General features: G+C 34.1%; 3 protein-coding genes and 1 long non-coding RNA gene across 5 annotated transcripts; 2 read left to right on the top strand and 2 right to left on the bottom strand.

Annotated features, from left to right (window-relative positions):
* The first annotated feature begins 93 nt into the window (after window positions 1-93).
* LOC114870994 (60S ribosomal protein L9) lies at window positions 94-1,491 on the top strand. The gene is given in 5 exon segments (XM_029176341.2): window positions 94-147; window positions 640-778; window positions 954-996; window positions 999-1,280; window positions 1,366-1,491. Coding segments are annotated over 4 exon segments (570 nt in total). The 5' UTR covers window positions 94-147; window position 640; the 3' UTR covers window positions 1,473-1,491.
* On the bottom strand, window positions 1,416-11,663 carry LOC123987806. Its single transcript, XR_006829409.1, has 2 exons — window positions 11,579-11,663; window positions 1,416-4,052 (listed from the first exon to the last, which is right to left on the bottom strand). It is a non-coding gene; the product is annotated as an uncharacterized LOC123987806 (long non-coding RNA).
* On the top strand, window positions 3,895-16,837 carry LOC114870992 (ATP-binding cassette sub-family G member 4). Of its 2 annotated transcripts, none has more exons than XM_029176338.2 (13): window positions 3,895-3,984; window positions 11,166-11,434; window positions 11,597-11,780; window positions 12,600-12,723; window positions 12,986-13,131; window positions 13,274-13,397; window positions 13,586-13,700; window positions 13,986-14,114; window positions 14,190-14,302; window positions 14,618-14,786; window positions 14,851-15,107; window positions 15,185-15,318; window positions 15,396-16,837. In XM_029176338.2, the coding sequence occupies exons 2-13, from the start codon at window positions 11,224-11,226 to the stop codon at window positions 15,613-15,615; spliced, it is 1,926 nt and encodes a 641-aa protein (XP_029032171.1). In that variant the 5' UTR covers window positions 3,895-3,984; window positions 11,166-11,223; the 3' UTR covers window positions 15,616-16,837. The 2 variants fall into 2 exon arrangements, with proteins under 2 accessions (XP_029032171.1, XP_029032172.1); XM_029176339.2 differs by lacking the exon at window positions 3,895-3,984 and adding an exon at window positions 8,055-8,140.
* Window positions 11,787-20,709, bottom strand: LOC114870993 (ATP-binding cassette sub-family G member 4-like). Its single transcript, XM_029176340.2, has 12 exons — window positions 20,235-20,709; window positions 19,927-20,134; window positions 18,996-19,306; window positions 18,742-18,915; window positions 18,439-18,649; window positions 18,161-18,381; window positions 17,918-18,086; window positions 17,739-17,839; window positions 17,516-17,671; window positions 17,237-17,355; window positions 16,948-17,172; window positions 11,787-11,881 (listed from the first exon to the last, which is right to left on the bottom strand). Exons 2-12 carry the CDS (start codon window positions 20,096-20,098, stop codon window positions 11,821-11,823), a joined length of 1,920 nt encoding a protein of 639 aa, XP_029032173.2. The 5' UTR covers window positions 20,099-20,134; window positions 20,235-20,709; the 3' UTR covers window positions 11,787-11,820.
* Between the last annotated feature and the right edge of the window lie 290 nt (window positions 20,710-20,999).

The following is a 20,999-nucleotide window of genomic DNA, read 5'->3' as shown; positions in this document are numbered from 1 at the left end:
ATGAAATAAAATTTAAAATGCGCCATCTGTTGAAGGGAACAAAAGAGAATATGATTTTCTAATCTATGTTTTTAGTTGCTCAAAGTGGTAACAGACATGCTTCCACAGCGCCTCGGTCTTTTCCGGTCATCCCGTAACGTGCGTGAGGTAATGTAATCTTATACGAAAAAGATACTTTGTGAAATCCACAACAATCTAGCGATGCAATAAACTTTATGCCATATTATTTATGCCATTTAATATCGTTCAATATATTTAAGCAAGGCTAAGTATTATTTTTGAAAAGAGGTGTTGGTTTTATTCATATGCATTGAAATCTAACCTTATTTTTTAATACTTGTAAACATACTTTTCTAAATTAAAATTTTAATAGAATTATATTTGTTTAATTAATTTTAAAAGTTGATTTTTGCATTGAGAGTTGTACACTCAAAAATTGAAATACAATTGTTTTCTTTATATTAAATTTGTTAAGTAGTTGACAGCTTGATGTTATATGAACCATACATAACCTACAAATTTTCACATAGTGAAAACTGTATAAAATAATGCTTGCAAAATAAAATTATATGCTAAAGTATAATTAATATTTCATTTTTAAGGATGCGATTCTAAATAATATTTTCTGGTACATTACAGGATGAAGCAAATCGTAACAAATCAAACTGTGAAAATACCTGAGGGATTGACTGTTACAGTCAAATCCCGATTGGTTACTGTTAAAGGACCAAGGGGTGTTTTAAAACGTTCTTTTAAACATCTTGCACTTGATATTCGTGTAAGTAGATATGTTAACAAGTGAAATATTTAATTTTAACATATAATCTGATGATACTTGGATTCCCCTTCATTTTTTCATAGATGATAAATCCGTATCTGACGAATATAATGATAATAGGAAATAGCAGTATAATTAAATATTGTTCTTAAATTTATTTCTGACCTCTTTTCAGATGGTAAGTCCAAGGTTACTGAAAGTGGAGAAATGGTTTGGAACCAAAAAGAATTAGCTGCTGTTCGCACAGTTTGCTCTCACATTGAAAACATGTTGAAAGGAGTGACTAGAGGGTACCAATACAAAATGCGAGCTGTATATGCTCACTTTCCCATTAACTGTGTTACAACTGAAAACAACACAGTTATTGAAATTCGTAACTTTTTGGGTGAAAAATACATCCGACGTGTAAAAATGGCACCTGGTGTGACCGTCACAAATTCAGCCAAGCAAAAGGATGAACTGATAATAGAAGGAAATTCCTTAGAGGATGTCTCTAGATCTGGTAAATATTAATATTCTTGCATTTGATTTCTAATAAATATACAAACTGAATATGTTATCATATTAATGGGTAATTTTCGTTTCAGCTGCGCTTATACAGCAGTCTACAACAGTAAAGAACAAGGATATTAGAAAGTTCTTAGACGGTCTCTATGTATCTGAAAAAACAACAGTTGTACAAGATGATGAATAAATATTATTTACAATGTGAATGAGACTTCTGTCAATTTGTATATTTTATTAATGACCTACAACTATGAATAAATATCTGTTAACTTTAAATAACAAAGCATGAAACTGTCTTATGCGTTTCAGTTCATAATTACACGGTGATATATTAGTACATGTAAATAAATTCCCGTAAAACAAATAATTTTGAGTAATTAAGCGATTAATTTAGCGATTGCATTGCGCATATATCCTTCGGTTAAAAAGTAACGTTGAAAGACCACGAGGTCGGGTCAATGGTCATCCTGAGTCACACTTCATTGTGATACTGACCTCGTGGATGACAAAGGCACGTTCGGTCATTTCAATGCATTACACTATCCAATGTAATAGATAATTGAATCAAATATGAATTCAATGTAATAAACACATAAAAGGTGCCAATTTAAACAGTGACAAATTTTGGAAAACTTCAATAAAAATTGATCATGATCTTTTCTAAATATTAGTAATAAAAAGATAGAAAAAATCATTTTCTTAATCCCCCTTAATCAAGAGGATACCTTTGTACCTTGTTATGATAAGATTGTTTAAAATGCTCTTTCCAGAAATACAAGTCATTGATATATCAACTTCGCTAATTAATAAATGATTACATATCTATGAACCTATATTATATTATAACTGTACCTAGACATAGAGGAATATCAACTTGATGCATAACCGTATGCCAATAAATTGCTGATTTAAAAAAAAAAATGAAGAGCACTTTCCTTCTTATGCGGATATCTTACATAAGCATTCAAGTTCATTGAAATCGGTGATAAACTTGTATTGCTATTTGAACTCGAATAGCAGTATTATTCCGATTTCATCTACAATTAATACAAGTTTTTTGCTCCTAAACTTTTGAAAAATATATTAAATGAGGATGTTATAAATAGTTCATCGAAAGATTGGGATAACTTGTACTTGTAATTGAACAAACAATTAGAAGCAGTTTCTAAACAATTAAAACATTATTCGCTCTCTACTTAGAAATAATTTTTTTTTATTAAGACAACACTGAACGTGGTCGAAAACCATTTGAATGTTAATCAAACGCGAACTAAATTGCAAAACAAGAATATTGGAAATGACAATCATGGAACAAAATGAGGTCATTTAATTAGCATTGTTAATTTAACAGATTTAGAGAAACCGGATCGTTAAATCCATTGAATTATCGATAACCTACAATAATTTATTAGATACTTTTAGCGAATGATATCGAAGAAACTGTAATTACTATTTGGCAGAGTCATTTTTGACTTTCGACTATCATGAAACTTTCAATTTCTTCGATTATTGGAAAAACATTATTTCAGATATTAGCATACTTCTATGATAAGGGTATATCCACTTTACATGTATATAAAATAAAATTAGAGACAAATTGATTCAATAATTCACCCAAAAACAGAAACCCCTTGATAGCAACACCCCCTTACGTCGGTGCAAGGCGGGTTGCGTATATCCAGGCGCAATATTAATCTTTATTAGAATAAGCTAAAACAATACCTTACATTAATTAATAAAAAACTTTGTTTTCCTTAATCACGTTCCAATTTTTCAAACCGCTTTACTTGCAAATTGGCAATGTAACTTGCAATTATGTTACGCAGCAGATTTTTTTCAAACGTGTGCAAAAAAAAATGAATGTGTATCATGTTTCCAGTTTTCATATATTGCATAAACCACACGTTAAGAAATATCACAGTAAAAAAACATAATGAATCAAATAAATCTTTGCTACGAATTACTCATTGTAATCCATATGTGCCATCCGGCAATCTAGTGTTAAGGATACATATTTAACGTAAGTACATGCAACGTTTTCTTTTGCTACCTGTTTAGTACTGACACAAACTGACACGTTTGTTGCTTGGATCTAAAAGCGGCTACGTTATCGTGTGTTGCAGCATTTAAATGTTGCCGATCGAGTTGACGATAACTTGTTGACAATCTTGTACGCAATGCGGGTGCAAAAGCGTCAATTATTTGCTCGCATGTGTTTTTGTTTATATCAGAGAGCTATCTAAGAATTAACGAGTTAAATAATGTGTCAAAGCAGGGATTAGAAGTGGTCATGCGAAAGAAAAAAAAAAAAGAAATGCAGAGAGGGGGCGAGATGTTGTCGATCAGACGTAGGGAGGGGAATAAAGCGATGATAGAAGGAGGTAGTAAAGGGAGAGAACACGCGGTGTCGAGTGCAGTATTCGATCGGCTGTAGTAAGCGGTTCGGATCTCGCGCATGTCAGGCCCTCTATGGTATTTTTAGTGAATTTTCGTATGTGGTCATGTCCACGACACTTTTGCCCGCGCTTTCGCAGCAATAAGCTCGCGTTCGAATCGACACCGGCCGTTTGAATGAACGCGACTCGTACCACTTATCTATCGTCCGTGAAACAGTTGTGTAGGAAAGAACATTTCACGGTGGAGGTTGAAGCGAAAGATTGAAGGAAAAGATTAGCTGCTGCTATTGCACCCTCTTTACGGTAAGTGCGTACTTTGTCGTTGATAACTTCGGGGGGATTCCACCAAGCGCAAGTAACTTCACGATACCCTGAAAAAAAAAGTTTCTAGTGTTAGTTGCATATGTTTACGACCACGTTGTTTCTGCTTGAATAATCACGAACAAAGACCAAACCGTAAACAGGCGCAGCCGAACGAAATGGTATTTATCAAAGTTGTACAATATTGTGACACTATTTGAAGAACGATTCATAACTTCGAAGTAAATCTTATCGATTTCGATTATCGATATTTCGATACGCGTGCAATTGACGTCGAAATCTAAGTAGATACTATTTATAACACTAATGTCTTGTTTTTCAAATAGTTAATGAACTCTCGTTGATATAACTATTTGTCATTCTAATGGCAATTAACGAACGGAATCAACGTTTCCGTCTGTTCGAGTAAATTAATGTATATGTACGTAATAGTGTCATAGTTCGGGAAAATATTAAGCAATACACTAGGGAAGAATAATTTTAAACTATTTCACAAAGTAAATTGATTGTTTCTTGATAATGTGTCCGGTTGACACACTTGTTTTGCTTTGTTCGATAATACTTCATACTTCGAGATAAATCGATTCGATTTCGCGGCGGTATTACTTGTCGAAGTCTAATGATAAAATTCGCGACTACTTTCACTAAAAAGGGGTGAATGACCTGCTGTAATGACAGGTTTCGTTTCATCTCTTCTAACTAAATCAATAATATTACACAGAAAATCGAAATGTTTTTAATATTTCATGCTTTAAAAAATATTCGAACGGTCGAATAGGTTAAGCGGCATTGAATTCTTAAGATATCGAAACATCTTAAGTATCGACCCTATCGATCGATCGAAATATTTGAACCAACAAAATTAATTTGAAATTTAGGAAAATTGTTGGCTGTTTATAGTTTCATAAGAGAGATAGTAAAAGTTTCATCATACGTTCGCGGTAATGATTCGACATCGTCCTTCCTTGTTCCTAATACACGCTGTCCTACTTCTTAATACCTTTCAAGGAAGTCGATGGAGATCGCACGCTTATCTCGAATTTTGAGCAAATTATGACCGACTTATGCAGAGACGCTTTATTTATTGTAGCATTTTTGATTTTGAAAATGTTGAACTATGAGAGGACCACTCGAACCCTTATATCGTTTGCAAATCAATTAGCGAATATCGATATCAAGATCGAGATCGAGATTCAACAGTGCGCTTGCGTGAAAATGACTAATTGAACTTTGCGCGCATCGAGTACTATGTTGTAGATTGTTAATTTTTGTTAATCACTTACGTTATCACGAAAGCGTTTAAAAGGGGTTATTGAAAAATTCATTGGATCGCAACACTCTTTAATTTGTTTTTCGTTGTTACGAATCATTATCACTCGATGACGTTTTTTATAAGAAATACACATAAGATAAAAATATAAAGTTAGGTATATTTCCTGCTTGATAGTGAAACCTCGTATCGAAGAGACTAATGTAGCCCATCAACTGATCCGATTGTTTTGTACAAATGTTGTTATTTAAAATAGATTCTTTTTCAAAGACAAAAAAATACTGAAAAAATGTTCTAATAAGACCTTGTACTCATTTCATCGTATTAATGTAGTAATAAAAATGTTAATAAAGCGTAATGGAGTAGTTATGACTAATGGAGAGAAGAAAAAAAAATTCTCTATGTTTTTAATGGATGCAATGTAAATGATTTCAAAGGAGTGGAAAGTATTGATTCGTATCACTTGTTTTGCTCGTTTGGTTGATATCTATCGTTCAGCCAATTAATATTCCAAAATTTCATTCGTGTAAATATTTGCCAAATAAATATGTAATGTCCTTGTTCAGTGTTGGTAAACTTGATTATACATAATTTCTGTCAATATTACTTATTTACGAGATCACATATTGACAATTATTGCTTATCAGCTAATATTTACCATTTCAAAGTGTATTTCAAATCATCCGAAGTTTATCAAGACTTCTTTTTAATTTGATGTACAGTCATTATCATCGTAATTTTAATTTAATTACAATGATACGCATGACGTATAGTTTACTAACAATAAATGTAAATAACATAAATTTAAAAATAGAAAATATATCTCTTTTCCTTATTGCCAATGTGTTACATTATTTAAGAAAAAATTTCTTTTATCCAGAGGAAGCCAATTACTTTCACGCAGTTTTTAACCTACATATACAGACTCCAGTTATTTAATACCTCAGTGAAAGTAACCAGGTGACATATCTTTCATGTAATTTCCACAAACGTATTTCTTTCATTGAACAGTATTAATCAAGAAATATACGCTAGACTATTCATTCAATGTAATGACACGTTGTTGTCGATTTGTTTCTAAGACTAGATACAGTGAGTCAAGAAATGAACGAGCCATTACTGGGGACAAGAGTCGTTTCAAGTAGCTCGCAAAAAGTTGCATGACTAATATAGCAAATAGAAGTAAATGTATGCGTTGCATTCATTGTACGTGATAAATATACATGACCATACAAATTTTGGACAAAACATTGGCGTTAATTTTTTTTAGGTATCATTATTGGATTAATTAGATAACAAAAATGTGTTCGATATTCATTGGAAGTCATTGAACGTTTATAAAAACATTATTACTTTTTATTAATTGCTTTCACCCATAAATACCAATAATAATGACTTTTCATTTTTAATTGATTATGTTGAATCGAACAATGAATAAAATAAAACAAAAGCAACTGAAATGTATAATCAGTGGTGCAACGAGATACGCGTTTCTTTAATTGCAAGAATGTTGGATGTTCTAATACTTTTTTGACTCACTGTACATGTACGTCCACTAGGATAAAAGAGTTACAGCTAATTATTCTTCTTTCGGACCATGAATCACAGATTTGTTATGATGGTATTCCAGAGCCGTTTGCAGAACCCTCCTTGTCATTTAACTTTGTGTTCGTTCCGATGACCCGAGCGAAAGTACGATGCACGGAATAAATGCAATGTTGTGTAAATCTTTGTAGAAAGCGGTAGATAATGGCTGTTAGAAGAACAGTAGATAAATTCTCGTGAAATGGAAACATTACCATGAAAAAAAAGAACCGAAATTTTTCAAAAATAAACGAACAATGTTCGACGTATCTTACCCAGAGTCGGCCCTGAAATTTCGGGAGCCCCTTTACACATATGACATAAAAAAATGTAGCTCAAATAAAATTTATAAAATTAATATTAAAGCTTGTATAACTAACTTTTGGAGGCCCTGGACTTTAAGGGGCCCTAGGTGACCGCCTAGTCTAGGCCCAGGACCGGCCCTGATCTTACCAATTGCATAAATTATTATTACATTTAGTACCATTAGCGTATTTTAACGTCACTATGTATCTAAGTAGAATAAATCAGAATAATTAGTGATAATCGTTGCTATAGGAACGTACTTTGAGTTGCAAGAAAAATTTAAAAATTCATGGCTGCCTACTTTTTTATCCATCCGTAAAGTTAACGTAAAAAGGGAATATTGATTCGTTGATCATCGGTGTCGACAAAGAGAAACGTTGAACTTGAATTCACGTTATCCCTTCTAAATGCGTTAACTCGGATCTTCATAATAATTTTTACTGGACTTTCATTGCTGATTCATAGCGTCCGATAAGATTTGTAATGTACTTCGACCAATCGTTATAAATCACAACCGTTGCTTTACAAATGGATCGATCAAAGCGAGCAATAAATTTTCTGCACGAGCGGATTTCATTATTTTTTAATCCAATAGCTGCGGATTGTCGGAAGCTGAACAGAATTATGCTCGATAATTAATAACTGTTGTTCCTCTCTGCTTTTTATTTTCCTTCGTATCTCTGCTTTTAGCCTGATATATCCTATTGGACGGCCGGTATTTTATTCGACGAATCAAATCGATAGAGTTTCGAAGCTCTTCGATCGACGTTACTAGAGTTCTGTTACTTTCTGTAACAATGATGGTTGTTTAATTCCATAAACAAGATTACGGTTATCACCGCGCAGATAGTCCACTTTGTTCTCTTTGAGGAAGTTTACTCAGCGATCAACTGTTTCAATGTCGTTCATGTCCTCTTAAATGATGCCACACGCATTTCTCAATCTTCTTTGTCTTCTGTACATCAGAGAACAATTCAGGTAAATATTAATCGTCAACAATTTGTATCTGATGCAGAATACCATTAAGGTTCCTTAATTTCTTTTATACCAGGGTCGGCCCTGGGCCTAAGTAGATTAGGCAGCTGCTAAGGCCGGCCCTGGGCCTAGGCAGATTAGGCGGCCGCCTAGGGTCCCCTAAGGTCCAAGGACCCCATAAAACGATTTTGCGTCTAAGAACGCAAGAAAAGTTGTTTATTTGAATATTAATCGAGGTAAATGCAAATCTAAATTAGTTATACAAGCCTCAATATTAATTTTACAAATTTTATTTAAGCTACGTTTTTTTTATCGTTAACGTAATATTTTTTGTTAACGAATCGCGTTTTATTCGACCTTTGATCAGTCCTGTTCTGTATAATATCCTTAAAGCTAGCAAATAGCACATTAACGCCTATACAATTACCAGAATTGCAAGTTTCATAAAAAAAAAAATTTTATAATTTACTTGAAATCTGTCGAGTCATAACAGGATGTTCTTCACGCTGTATCCTCGGTGTCAGTGTTCAGGGAAAAATTAAGTATGCAATTATGATAATCAAGAAGGATCTCTGATATACGATTTATGTGGATTTTGTTCATTCTCCATGACGTAATACTCGTGCACGTGTTTCGATAAAATACGAACAGAAAGTTCCAAGTCCAGTAACCTTTGTCTTTTCTCAGCTGTAGACTTAATTAAATGAAATACTTTGATTATATTTTTGCTATCAATTGTTTTATGCAACTTTACTTACAATTAGAAGAAGAATTAGACCGGTTACCACTTACTTAGAAATGTTTCTGTCGAAAAGTATCGAATCAAAGTTCTCGAGTCTCGAATGCAATCGATCGATTGTTTCGACTTCACTGGTTAAATTCGAAGTTTCGAAGTAAACGATAAATTAATGCTTGACACTTTCAACGTAATTAATATTTGCATCACGATTTCTAATGTGAATCAAAATTAATGCTAACTTCTAATATCTACCGGAAGCAGTCTAGATTTAGTGTCCCAAATGACATCACATAGCGATGATAGTATGCTTATTGCGATTACGTTATAGGTTAGATTCTCGAATCGAATCGCTGGTATTTAAATCTCGAAACGTTGCAATGGTAAAGAATCTTTTGAATTTCATTCTAAAGACACTTCTACGTGTTCTGACTATTATTGTTATTTTAGAATGGTCCTTTCGTACGTCTTTATATTTTTTGTGCAACCTTACCGACAAGGTCGCAGACAACTATAAAATCTACACCTTTTTTTGTCTTCTACACAATGCGAAGAATTCAAATCAATCAAAAGATTTAAATTTATCACGTTGATCCGCATTGTCAATCAATGGAGATTTACAAAGATCAAATTTTCAGTGATCACGTAATCCAAGCGCGTAATTATTCGATACTAAATATCAACACAATTTTTCATTAAATTCCAATCGCTCTCATCGTTATTTCATATCTTAGATTATCGAGAGTGTCAGATAAGAAAATCGGTGATCTTTGTATTGACCGTTGTTCTTATTATTTGTTTGTTCAATAAATAAAAACCATTTTCGATCGAAAGCATTTTTGTCGACCCGGACATAAAATTTCCTAGTCCCAGATAGTTTTATATATATTGGTCTACCGATTGTTCGATGAATAACAGATTACGTAAATAACTATGAAATTATTTGGCGACTCATTTGGAAATTCCCATTCAAGGTCTTTCTACGTACATATAATTATAGCCGATGTTCTATCCGATACCTCTCAAGTTATTGCTTCAATTCGACACGCGAAATTACACAGGAAGTGCACATCAGAATACGCAATAGATTCACTTTGTACCTGTTAATCGTTATCAATTACATTTTCAATTATATAATCACCGAACGGACATAAGATGCTTATAAGGAAATCAAGTGACCTTTCCTTGATTGGTTTTCGGAAAACGAATTAGCGAAACAGAATGAACACGAGAGGGTTACTCTTCGACGGCCTTGTACGATGTCATTGATTTTAACCAGACTATAGCGGGGAAGCAGTTCAGAAAAACCAGTTTAGATATTTTGTCAAAAACATCGTAAACGTGGTAGAATTCCATCGATTTGAACTTATGCAGGACCTGTTTCAGGTTACAGAAATGTTTAGATAGTAGGGTATACCTGGTCATTAGTCCGATAACTTTAACAATGATCAGTTCAAGGATGGGATTATACTATTTTTAGAGTTACATTGAAATGTGACGCTCGACAGATAGTAAATTTAATTACCATCTAACCTACTGCTCGCAAATGAAATAAATACTCTTTCGCGCTCGACGTTGTTGCGTTTATCTTTGCTGTGCTAGCGAAAAATACTGTCCGCTATTTTCTCTATTAGGAATTTCTTCCGCTGTATTAGAAATTTCGCAGTTTTCCTTATTGGAAACATCTCGCTAGGGAACGCGATTTACACCTGGAAACCACTCGAGATCATTATAGATAATCCATCCCCTAAATACGGTGCGCTACTACAGGGTGATCCTCTCGCTAGGGGATTCAAAGGAACCCTGGGTGATCCTCTCGCTAGGGGATACAAAGGAACCCAGGGTGATCCTCTCACTAGGGGATGCAAAGGAACCCAGGGTGATCCTCTCGCTAGGGGATGCAAAGGAACCCAGGGTGATCCTCTCGCTAGGGGATACAAAGGAACCCAGGGTGATCCTCTCGCTAGGGGACACAAAGGAACCCTGGCGACAATGAACCCCTTGACCGCACCATAAAGAGGCCGAGACGACTCTGTGTGTCTTCATGGTGCGGTCAAGGGATTAATTGTCGCCAGTTCCTATGCGTCCCCTAGCGAGAGGATCGCCCTGTCTAAGTCTACCCGCTGCATGCCGCAAATTAAACCCTCAACAATCGAATACGCGATACGTCGCGAACGCCGCTCAACCCATTAATTACTATTCAGTTTACAATTTATAATAAGATTCATAATTCAAATAATTCTGCCTACTGTGCTTCTCGCATAACAATGACCTTCCTCCTCCTTGTTACAGTTCTACAGTACGCTCTATGTTCAACTAATTGGTCGGCGTTCGACGAGGATACCCGACGATGGAGGTATTGATGCACGAAGCGAGCAGCGGCCAAGAGACGAATACGACCGGCGAAAAGATTTATAGCACCGTTAAAGAACCGGTGAAAGAGAAGCAAGACAATGGACAAAAGAACAGTACCACCCGTTTCATGGAAACCAATCCTGCGGACACGGTTGATATTATGTTCGAGAACATAAGTTACAAGGTGTCTTTGGGTTGTAGGAAAGGTCAGTTCCCTGGAACGTTTGATAAATTATACGACGAGAACATCGGTTTTGCATATCGGTGAAAGGCTTCTGGTTGTTTCTAAACGTACAATCAGTTACAGCTAGGATCGTTACATAATTTCTTTTCAATTCAACGAGTCATACCTGGGATTGTTCTTGCAGGTCAGAAGGAAATATTGCACGGGATCAATGGAAGACTTCCATCGAAACGCTTAATCGCCTTAATGGGCCCATCCGGAGCAGGGAAATCAACTTTGCTGGATGTCCTGTCGGGATACAGGATAACCGGGGTCACTGGCAACGTGCACATTAACGGACGCGTCCGACAGATGAATTCTTTTAGAAAGTAAGCCTCGTGTTGCGAAAGGAAATATAGAGTAGCTCGTCTAGAATGTAATCCTAGAATTCGGATGATCTAATCTTCTTAGCGTTTGATATTCTGCGAGCCTAAAATACAAAAAAAAAATTAGTGTTAGTATAATGAACAGATGTTATTGTTAATAGTAGAGTAGTACAGGTGGTAGAATTATCATATCATTTTCAAGGTCCATTTTCTTCCGCAATTGCTTTAATGTCATCGATAAGAACCACGAGGTTTACACGCTTTTATCTTTTGACCGAACATGGTATTTTGTTTCCTGAGGTCATCTGAACGTCAGTATGTCGCGCAGAAATGAATTTATCTTTCTTAGATTATAACATATTGGTCGCACTTAATGAAAAATATCAATGACCTCAAGAAAATGATCTTGACCAAATGATCTTATGCATACAATTTCCTTCCTAAATCTTTGCGACAGGAAAGATCAATGATTTTGAAATGACCGTGCTGCTTATCCTGAAGAGCAGAAAATTATGTTTCTAGTATTTAAATTGTGTTTTGGAAACTTGTTCGCTTATTAAAACGTTCTTGACACGATTAATATTTTGTAGAAAGCATTCTGTTTTGTTATTCATTTTGAAACCACTTTATAGATTTGCTTAATAGATAGAAAAGAAATGATCGACCTACTTTGCATAATAATTTCTAATTAATCCTTTCGCTGTGTACAGGATGTTTCAAAAATCAAGTACACCATGAAAATTTGAGTCATCCTGTAATACCACCGATCAAAATATTTAAATTAATTAAACGTTAATGTCATTTACATATATGTTATCATAGGTGTAGCGCGTACATCACGCAAGATGATCGTTTGGAACCTCTGTTGACGACCGTTGAGAACATGAGAGTCGCAGCTGACCTCAAGCTACCCACAAGTATTCCTAGATACGAAAAGGAAACGATAGTAAGTGGTGGCTCATTATTGGGGTCGATTTGTCAACATGTAAATATAATTTAAAGTGCATCTCATGTTAATTGTATTACAGACATAAATTTGGAACGTTTGATAAGATATGAACTTCTGAAACAGGAGAGTGTTTTAATCAAAAAGTTAATTCATAATAAGCTTGATTTAGCACCTTTTTTTTTTAACTTTTCAATTAATAACATATTACTTTATAATAATCTTGTGACCTTGTTTCTTAACAAGAAATTTCATATTTCAGATTGAAGAGATACTGGTAACGCTAGGCCTCTATGAGCATATGAACACGCGAGCGGAGAGATTAAGCGGCGGTCAAAGAAAGAGGCTGTCTATCGCTCTGGAGTTGGTTAATAATCCAACCGTTATGTTCCTCGACGAACCAACTACGTAAGTGTAATACTGCGATGAGTGATATTCCGTACAGGGTATCTCCTTGGTCGTGAACATTGATTTATTATTATTGTCGAGCAAATTCTTTTTATACCATACTGTTGAATCAATGTATCGAACATCTATGCTGTTATTCCAGGGGTTTGGACAGTTCATCTTGCATGCAAGTAGTGAATCTGCTGAAGCTGCTCGCGCGACAAGGAAGGACAATCATTTGCACGATTCATCAGCCTAGCGCGTCTATCTTCCAGCTTTTTGATTTGGTAGGATATTCACTTGAATAAAAACCAATCTGACTCGCGTCGACCTGAACTGAAATCATATAAAATTTTAAAAGTCGAACAGATTTTATAAACAACTACATTGAGAATTCAAATTCCTTTAATTTTTTAATTAAATTGTTAGCTAGAATTTTAGTACTTATTATTATTTATGGTTGGACACGATATAGGTGTACGTAATAGCGAAAGGAGAATGCTTGTACCACGGTGCAACCAGCCAATTGCTTCCTTACTTGGAGAGTATCAAAGTGCCCTGTCCAATGTATCACAATCCAGCCGATTACGGTATATAAAATGATCTCTTCTAAACATACTATACATTTCTTTAACACGTTGAACACCATGGGGGTCGCCGGTGACTGTCACCGCAAATTACACATGCCTGAATAATTAAAAGAAAACAATAGAAAAACATTATTTTAAGTAATACATTTTTATGGTACATATAATGTAAAATGCTTAAAATTTGAAATTTGAAAATTAACTATTTCTATTCTTAATAATTACAGCTTGTGGCGTTCTAACGTGTTAATTCATTCATCTCTCATTTGTATATTTCCGTTTTTACAGTAATCGAATTATCCTGCGGTGAATACGGAGAAGATAAAATACCGTTGTTATTATCAGGATCAGAAAATGGCAAGAATTTACGGTGGTTTGAAAATCCTAGTACTCTTATAGATGCAACTGGTTTAAGAGGTATATGAACATCATCAAATGATTTTTAAGTAATCTGTTACGATGCTGATGTTGTTTTCTTTCTACCTTTCGAAGCATTGCATCCTCTCAAGAAGAATGGAGGTGACAACAGTCTGCAGGCGACCTCCTTAACGCATCAAATTAAAATCTTGTTGGGAAGGGGTTTTCTGATGAGCAAAAGAGACACGGTAAATAGTGAAACTATCCTGTTCATTAGAGAATCAAGAAAATGATTAAAGTCTCAGTAATTAATTATTTGATTTTTAATTTGTTAGATACCTTGCTGATGATGTCATTCAGTTAGGCGATTCATTGAATATTTTAAGCAATGTATTATTTAATGCAGGTTCCAAAATTTATTCCTCATTTCCATAACTTGTTTATATGTTAAAATTTTATTTGCAATTATTTCCATATTCAAATGGATACTTTAGCCAAGGATTATGTTGCTATTTGGTTTTTACGAATTCTAATCAATTCCTCTCTATTTTTTTTCGTTTTAGACTTTAACACACTTACGAATACTAGTCAACATATTCGTCGGCCTTATCCTCAGTTCGGTGTTCGTCGAAACCGGAATAGACGGTTCTAGAGTTTTAGATAATTATAATCTTCTGTTTTCTATTCTTATACACCAATTGATGACTACAATGATGCTCACCGTGGTTACTTGTAAGTAATTAACATTGATTTATATATCTCTTAATTAATAATTAATTTTGATATACCTTTCCAGTTCCTATGCAGATGAGTATCCTGTTGAAAGAACACTTTAACAGATGGTATAGCTTGAAGGCATTCTACACGGCCACGACGTTAATTGACATACCAATTTCAATATTCTGTTGTTTAATTTTCACTTTAATTGTATATTTCATCACCTCTCAGCCATTAGAAACCACGAGATTCTCAATGTTCTTTGCAATCAATTTATTAGTAGTTTTTATTGGTCAAGGAATTGGTCTTATGATTGGAGCAGTATGTAACGTAGTTGTAAGGATATTTCTATTCTAACATGTTTCATATCTATTAACTGCGATTAGATTCAAAGAAAATTCTTTGAATTTTAGAATGGAACTTTCATAGGGCCTACTTTGTCCGTGCCATTGATGATGTTCTCAGGATTCGGGGTTTCATTAAGGGATATACCTGGTTATCTGAAATGGGGAACATACATCAGTTGCTTAAGATACGGTTTGGAAGGGTAATATTTGTATTATCAATATTCTATAAGACTCGAGTATTGATTGTATGAAAATTAATGATTTATATCATTTGTAGATTCATCAGTGCCATATACGGGTACGACAGACCCGTGTTAGCTTGCAAAGAGAAGACAGTCGGCTATTGCCATTACAAGTATCCATCGAAATTCCTCTCCGACATTGCCATGGAAGGTGATCAATTCTGGAACGACATCATGGCACTAATCACGATACTTATCATAACGCGGAGCACAGCTTATTTCCTCCTTAAATGGAAGATTATATCTGTACGATAAGCCAAATAATCCGCTGATTAGATTTAGAATATTTTTCATTCCTCGCCAACAAACAATTTTTCACGTGATTGATAAACAGTATATAATCTATGTCTGGTATTGATTAAAAAAAGAATAAGAAAATTAATAATTTCTTGAATATTAATATGCTAAAGAATCTTGGATGTTGGTATTAATCTTTCACGGTTGAAGATCTTTTTTTTTTCAATAGTTCTACCGTAAAAGGTTAATAAATGCAAGGTAATGATATTCTTAAACGATATCCTTCAAAGTGATATTTATAAATTGCTCAAGAAAAATCAATGATCAATGCACGCGTTTACAAGCAAAGATTCTACTACTCATAGTTATGTAAGGAATTTTTGTTAATTTCCAATTACGTTATTAGTGTATTTATATTGATGGGACCAAGAATGCTGTTAATTAGCTTCGATACTATTTCCATGTGACTATGAGGAACCACTAACAGTTTGTTAGAATTATAAACGAAAATCTGAAGAATAGAAATATTATCTTCAAAGTTTATCAAATAAGCAATTATAATTTTAACGAATGATTAATAACAAACTGCTGTGTTTTCTCAATTCTTGGTATTAAGTCACTCGAGGATTTAGTATTTGCATAAACTTGCATTCATTTCCAAAAACGTACGTTTATAACTCTTGATTTGTAACTGCAAACTAGGCGTGATTTTTAATAACTAGTATTCCATTAATTTTTCCAGAAACATATAGTACGTTAACAAATTAATTTAACCATGTACATGTGTTCAATTTGATAAAACATATTGAAATATGTTCCTTTCCTTATCAAATTATATAAGAACGGATAATGTTTATCGCAACACGCGTGCCTATGCGGAATGCGGAATAGATTGCTCAGTTTAGCGTGAAAATATTTTTTACATATAAACAAGCGTTATATAATAATTAAAGCTCGAACTGTAATTTCAAGTTCCCAATTCAAAGAGTTTCCTAATTTACGAAAATGAGAACTTAAATTTACTTGTAAGACTCAAAACGTAGGGTAGTGTTTATTGATATATTTTTGTAATATTGTATATGCTCGTATATAAAAGAAGATTTAAAAAAATTATTTATAACTCTTAGTCGAATAACTTATATAACGAAGAAATGTGTGTAAATATTTTTCTATCGATTCTCAATGATTATATACAATTCATGTGTATTTTTTAAAATAAAAAATGAAATTTTTACATTTATATTGTCTGTTAATTTCTAATAGTATAAAAGTTGGCTAGCACCATACTCTTAGAGTATTTCCATATAAAAAAAAGAACACATTATATTTAACATAATAAAAATTAATTACCTTTTAGCTATATGAGCTTTCCATTTAAGTATCAGGTACGTACAAACCTGCAGACAAACTATCCAAATACATAAAGCTAGTACAGTGGTGGAATAATAAACTGATGGCATATCCATCATTTTCAAAATTTGTTTTGGAGAACGTAAATGACAGTAAATTTCATCACATTGTAATCTTTCTCTACCTCCATCATAGATTGACTGTAAAATACCTTCGAATGCGTATCTGTAAAAAAAAAAAAAAAAAATGAAACAAGTAACACTTTTTAAATAATTAATTGAAATGATACCTGAAGAAACTTATGGCACATAAAGGTTGAAGGTACAACGTTACTTCGCTAAATTTCAAGAAAAATCCAGCGAAAAGGATAATGGGCATGTTGACGGCGGGAATTAAAAATACTCCTAGCTGAAAAATTATTTTAGAAAATCTTGAGTTATATAAAATCACAATAAGGGTATAATAAATATATCTCTTCAGAGTACAATGTGTTGCGTAACGAGCATGCTAATAGAATGCTTCATAATAATCAGTATTCTGAAGGATGATGATTCATATGATTGATTACATTTGTGTTGAATGTAACGCCAACGAGCATTCCCGAAGATTGTCCAAGAATCGTTGTCAATACACAAATTAACCAAGTACGAAAAAACCTGTGACTCTCCATTGGTTGGCCAGTCATGTAATATGCAATAGCGATGAACGCGGAAGGATTAAGAATCTGAAAATAATTGATAACGTTAGAAATGACATCGATTAAAAAATAGAAAAGTACCGCACATATTTACTTGCAATGGTAAATCTGAAATAACTTTAACAAAATAGTAAGATCTTAAATGGTACCAGTTGTTTAAGTATTCTCGCACGAAAACAGCAGCTTCTATGGGGACTGAAGAAAATAATAAATTAATTAGTTTTGTTCCTTGTACTTTTGGTTCCATAATAAAAAAAGAAAATTAAAACTTACATATTTGCACAGCGGGCATAGAATTGGAAAAATATAAAAACAGCAAAATAAAAAATATGCAAGCAATATTGCTGTTAACTTTACTAGCAGCGATTCCAGAATTATAAAATACTACGCCTAGTAGAAAACCTACTACCAAGTGAGCCGCGAATCTCAATTTTGTCAAAGTCTAAGACAAAATAAAAAAGAAACAAAAATATGAAAAATAGATTTTCAAGTGCGCTTGTAGAGGTGAATACGCACATTGTCGCGTTTAATACAAATCATTGCCCTTAAGAACAGGATCTTCTGTTCTTGCCAAATACGTGATTGCTTTGATTTGTTATTCAAACCGTCCAATTTTGTAGCTGTCGTTACAACCTTGGGTTTTTGGATATGCGTTTTCCATTGCAAATATTTCTCCCGATTAATTTTGTACAAACTGTTCAAATCTCCGCCCCTTTCTTTCGTCACCACCTCCAAAACTGCAAATGAAACTTTCAATTTCAAATTAACATTATTATTACTACCAAACGACTCACCGAACTCGGATATGTTATAAAATTGCGGACACGTGTAGCCTGCATCGTTAAAGGTACTTAGGACATCATCCCATTTACCACAGTAATAAGATCTTCCCTTGTGCAATACCAATAAGTCGTCAAATTGAGATATCATTCTACTACTCGGTTGATGAATTGCGCAAACTACTGTGCAACCTCCTCTAGCAATTTTATGCAGCAAACAGATTACCTATTCAAGGAAATTATTATTCTGTAGACAACTAGTATTCCTTTTTCAATGCATTACTGAATAAATTAAGTTTATTGATCACTACAATAGACCTGATACGAAGATGTGCTGTCTAATCCACTTGTTGGTTCATCGAGTAGCAAAACGGATGGTCTTGTAATTATTTCAACTCCAATGGCTAGTCTCTTCCGTTCTCCACCGCTCAGATCTTCCACCATTGTGTCCAAGCAGTTTGTTAAATTCAAACTTTCAGCTATTTCTGTAACCTATTTATAAATATAAATTCTTTATGTAACACCTATTGAAGAAATACATAATTACATGTAAGAAATTTAAATCAACGCACGATCAAACAGAAAGCGCGCCGATCCAGATTCCCGCGCATTTTCAAACGCGCGGCAATGTAAAGCGTTTCTCGGGTGGTAAGCAATGGCGATAGAGCGAACTCTTGCGGGAGATAACACGATTGCTTTCGAAAGGCGCCACCGTTCCATTCCTCTCCATTAACGGTGATTGAACCCTGGACATTGCTAGATTTCAGGGTAGATATTATCCGAAGCAACGTGGTCTTGCCAGCGCCGGATGGGCCAACGATTGTTGTTAACCTTTCCGGTCGAAAACATCCTGTCACGTTCTCCATAATCTTCTTTGTTTTTCCTATAGAACATAGATCCTTGTTTTTTATTGTACTGCATGGTTACAAAAGAAACCTGTTATGCAAAATTTTATTATAGTATGTGTTTATATAATATAGAGAATTTCCAATAGATATATCACTGGTTCAAATGCGCATAATTCTATTGTACTTCAGCTAAAAGTGCATTCGTGTTAATGATCTGATTCATAATCGACAATTTTTGCATAAATCGTTATCATCCTTGGCCTAAGGTTTACTCGAAGCTATTTTCTACTTTAATGTCACGTTTAACATCATTGTAGCTGACCTGTTAGCCACGTATTATCAGGAAGTGAATTCTGATTAACAATTTATACAAATAATCGCTTGAGATAAGCGAAGAATATTACAAAATATAATCGAACAAAAAAAGAAGGACGTGAAAAACATTGATTAAAGTAAAAATGTACAAAAATACGCAGTTGATAAATTAAAAAAAATAATTATTGCGTTCCCGATTTTGACTTGTATCGAGTACATTCAATTTCGCAATGACCTAAATCAACATGCAACGAACCCCGTATACGATTACTTGACGTTCCAGTGGCGAAGGACACGACTTTCTCTGTCTGGAAAAAATGACGCTACCGAAACAACTTGCCTTTACTGTAACAGATCGAGTACGAGAGATCGTCGAACTCGACGTGCATCTGAGATACTGGGCGTCCTTGAGGATTAACAAAATCTTCATCGTCTCTCAAATGAATCGAACAACCTTCGTCTATCATCCGCACTGTTGGATCGACAATTGCATCGTCGCGATCCGTTTCCATCTCGCTTCGTATACAACGCTATGAAAACTGTGTATCCTATGGAAATAAATAAATACATGTATACACATCCTATATCATTTCTAATCAAGCGTGCACAGTCACGAATGGAAACTGCACTTTGTAATTTATTACTCACCAAAGGAATCTTTGATCTGTGAAAAATTATTCAAATAATCACATTTAAAATTTCACAGTGAACTGGCATTGTAGCAATCACATTAAAATAAATTAAAGACGCAAAACATTTTTAAGGGATTATTATAAGTAAATACAAGATGCTTGTATAATCTTTGTTTTTCTACACTTTAAATCACGCTTTCAGTTTTTCTAATGCACTTTCATCGATAAATGGACGAATCCATGAATAAAAAAAAATTATCAACGATATTTGGTAACCGTGTGCAACTGATGGTAATTCTTAAAAAATTTTAAAACGAGATTCTTCGCGTGATTTATTGTCTGCGCTTTGTCTTGCACGAACATTGTTTTTTATTAAAATGTTTTGTATAACATCGGACGAGCTATGCGACGCGTACGAAATCGCCGCGGCGACTGATCCGTTTCCATTCCAGGGTCATACTTTCTCACTGCGTCTATCGTATCTTACCACGCTTGTAATTACTAAGCCACTCGTGGCTGACATACTGGAGCGATATTGTGATTTAAAAGTCGATCAAAAGAAAACAAAACAACCCGAGTTTTAATTTACGGAACAAGAATTCAAAACTCGCGCGATAGCGTAATTTCAATTGCTCTCATAGACTTAACTTGACCATTCCTCAAGGACACCACTGATCTTTGATTTTATTTTATATAAATACTAAGTGACCACTATAATCAGCTTGCAAAGAATGGTCAAAATTGATAATCTAGATTTTGAGTTAATAAAAAGTCAGAAAAA

This window comes from Osmia bicornis, chromosome 5, assembly GCF_907164935.1.
Source record: "Osmia bicornis bicornis chromosome 5, iOsmBic2.1, whole genome shotgun sequence".
NCBI classification, from domain to species: Eukaryota; Metazoa; Arthropoda; class Insecta; order Hymenoptera; family Megachilidae; genus Osmia; species Osmia bicornis.
This window is presented reverse-complemented; position numbering and strand designations above follow the sequence as displayed.

Coding starts and splice junctions, on each gene's coding strand:
- LOC114870992 (XM_029176338.2), top strand. CDS start 11,224: ATGGAGGTATTGATGCACGAAGCGAGCAGCGGCCAAGAGACGAATACG. Junction 13,398..13,585: donor TCTTCCAGCTTTTTGATTTG/GTAGGATATTCA, acceptor GACACGATATAG/GTGTACGTAATAGCGAAAGG. Junction 15,108..15,184: donor GAGCAGTATGTAACGTAGTT/GTAAGGATATTT, acceptor TTTGAATTTTAG/AATGGAACTTTCATAGGGCC.
- LOC114870993 (XM_029176340.2), bottom strand. CDS start 20,098: ATGGAAACGGATCGCGACGATGCAATTGTCGATCCAACAGTGCGGATG. Junction 17,672..17,738: donor TTTCAGATTTACCATTGCAA/GTAAATATGTGC, acceptor AATTATTTTCAG/ATTCTTAATCCTTCCGCGTT. Junction 17,173..17,236: donor TGTGCCATAAGTTTCTTCAG/GTATCATTTCAA, acceptor TTTTTTTTACAG/ATACGCATTCGAAGGTATTT.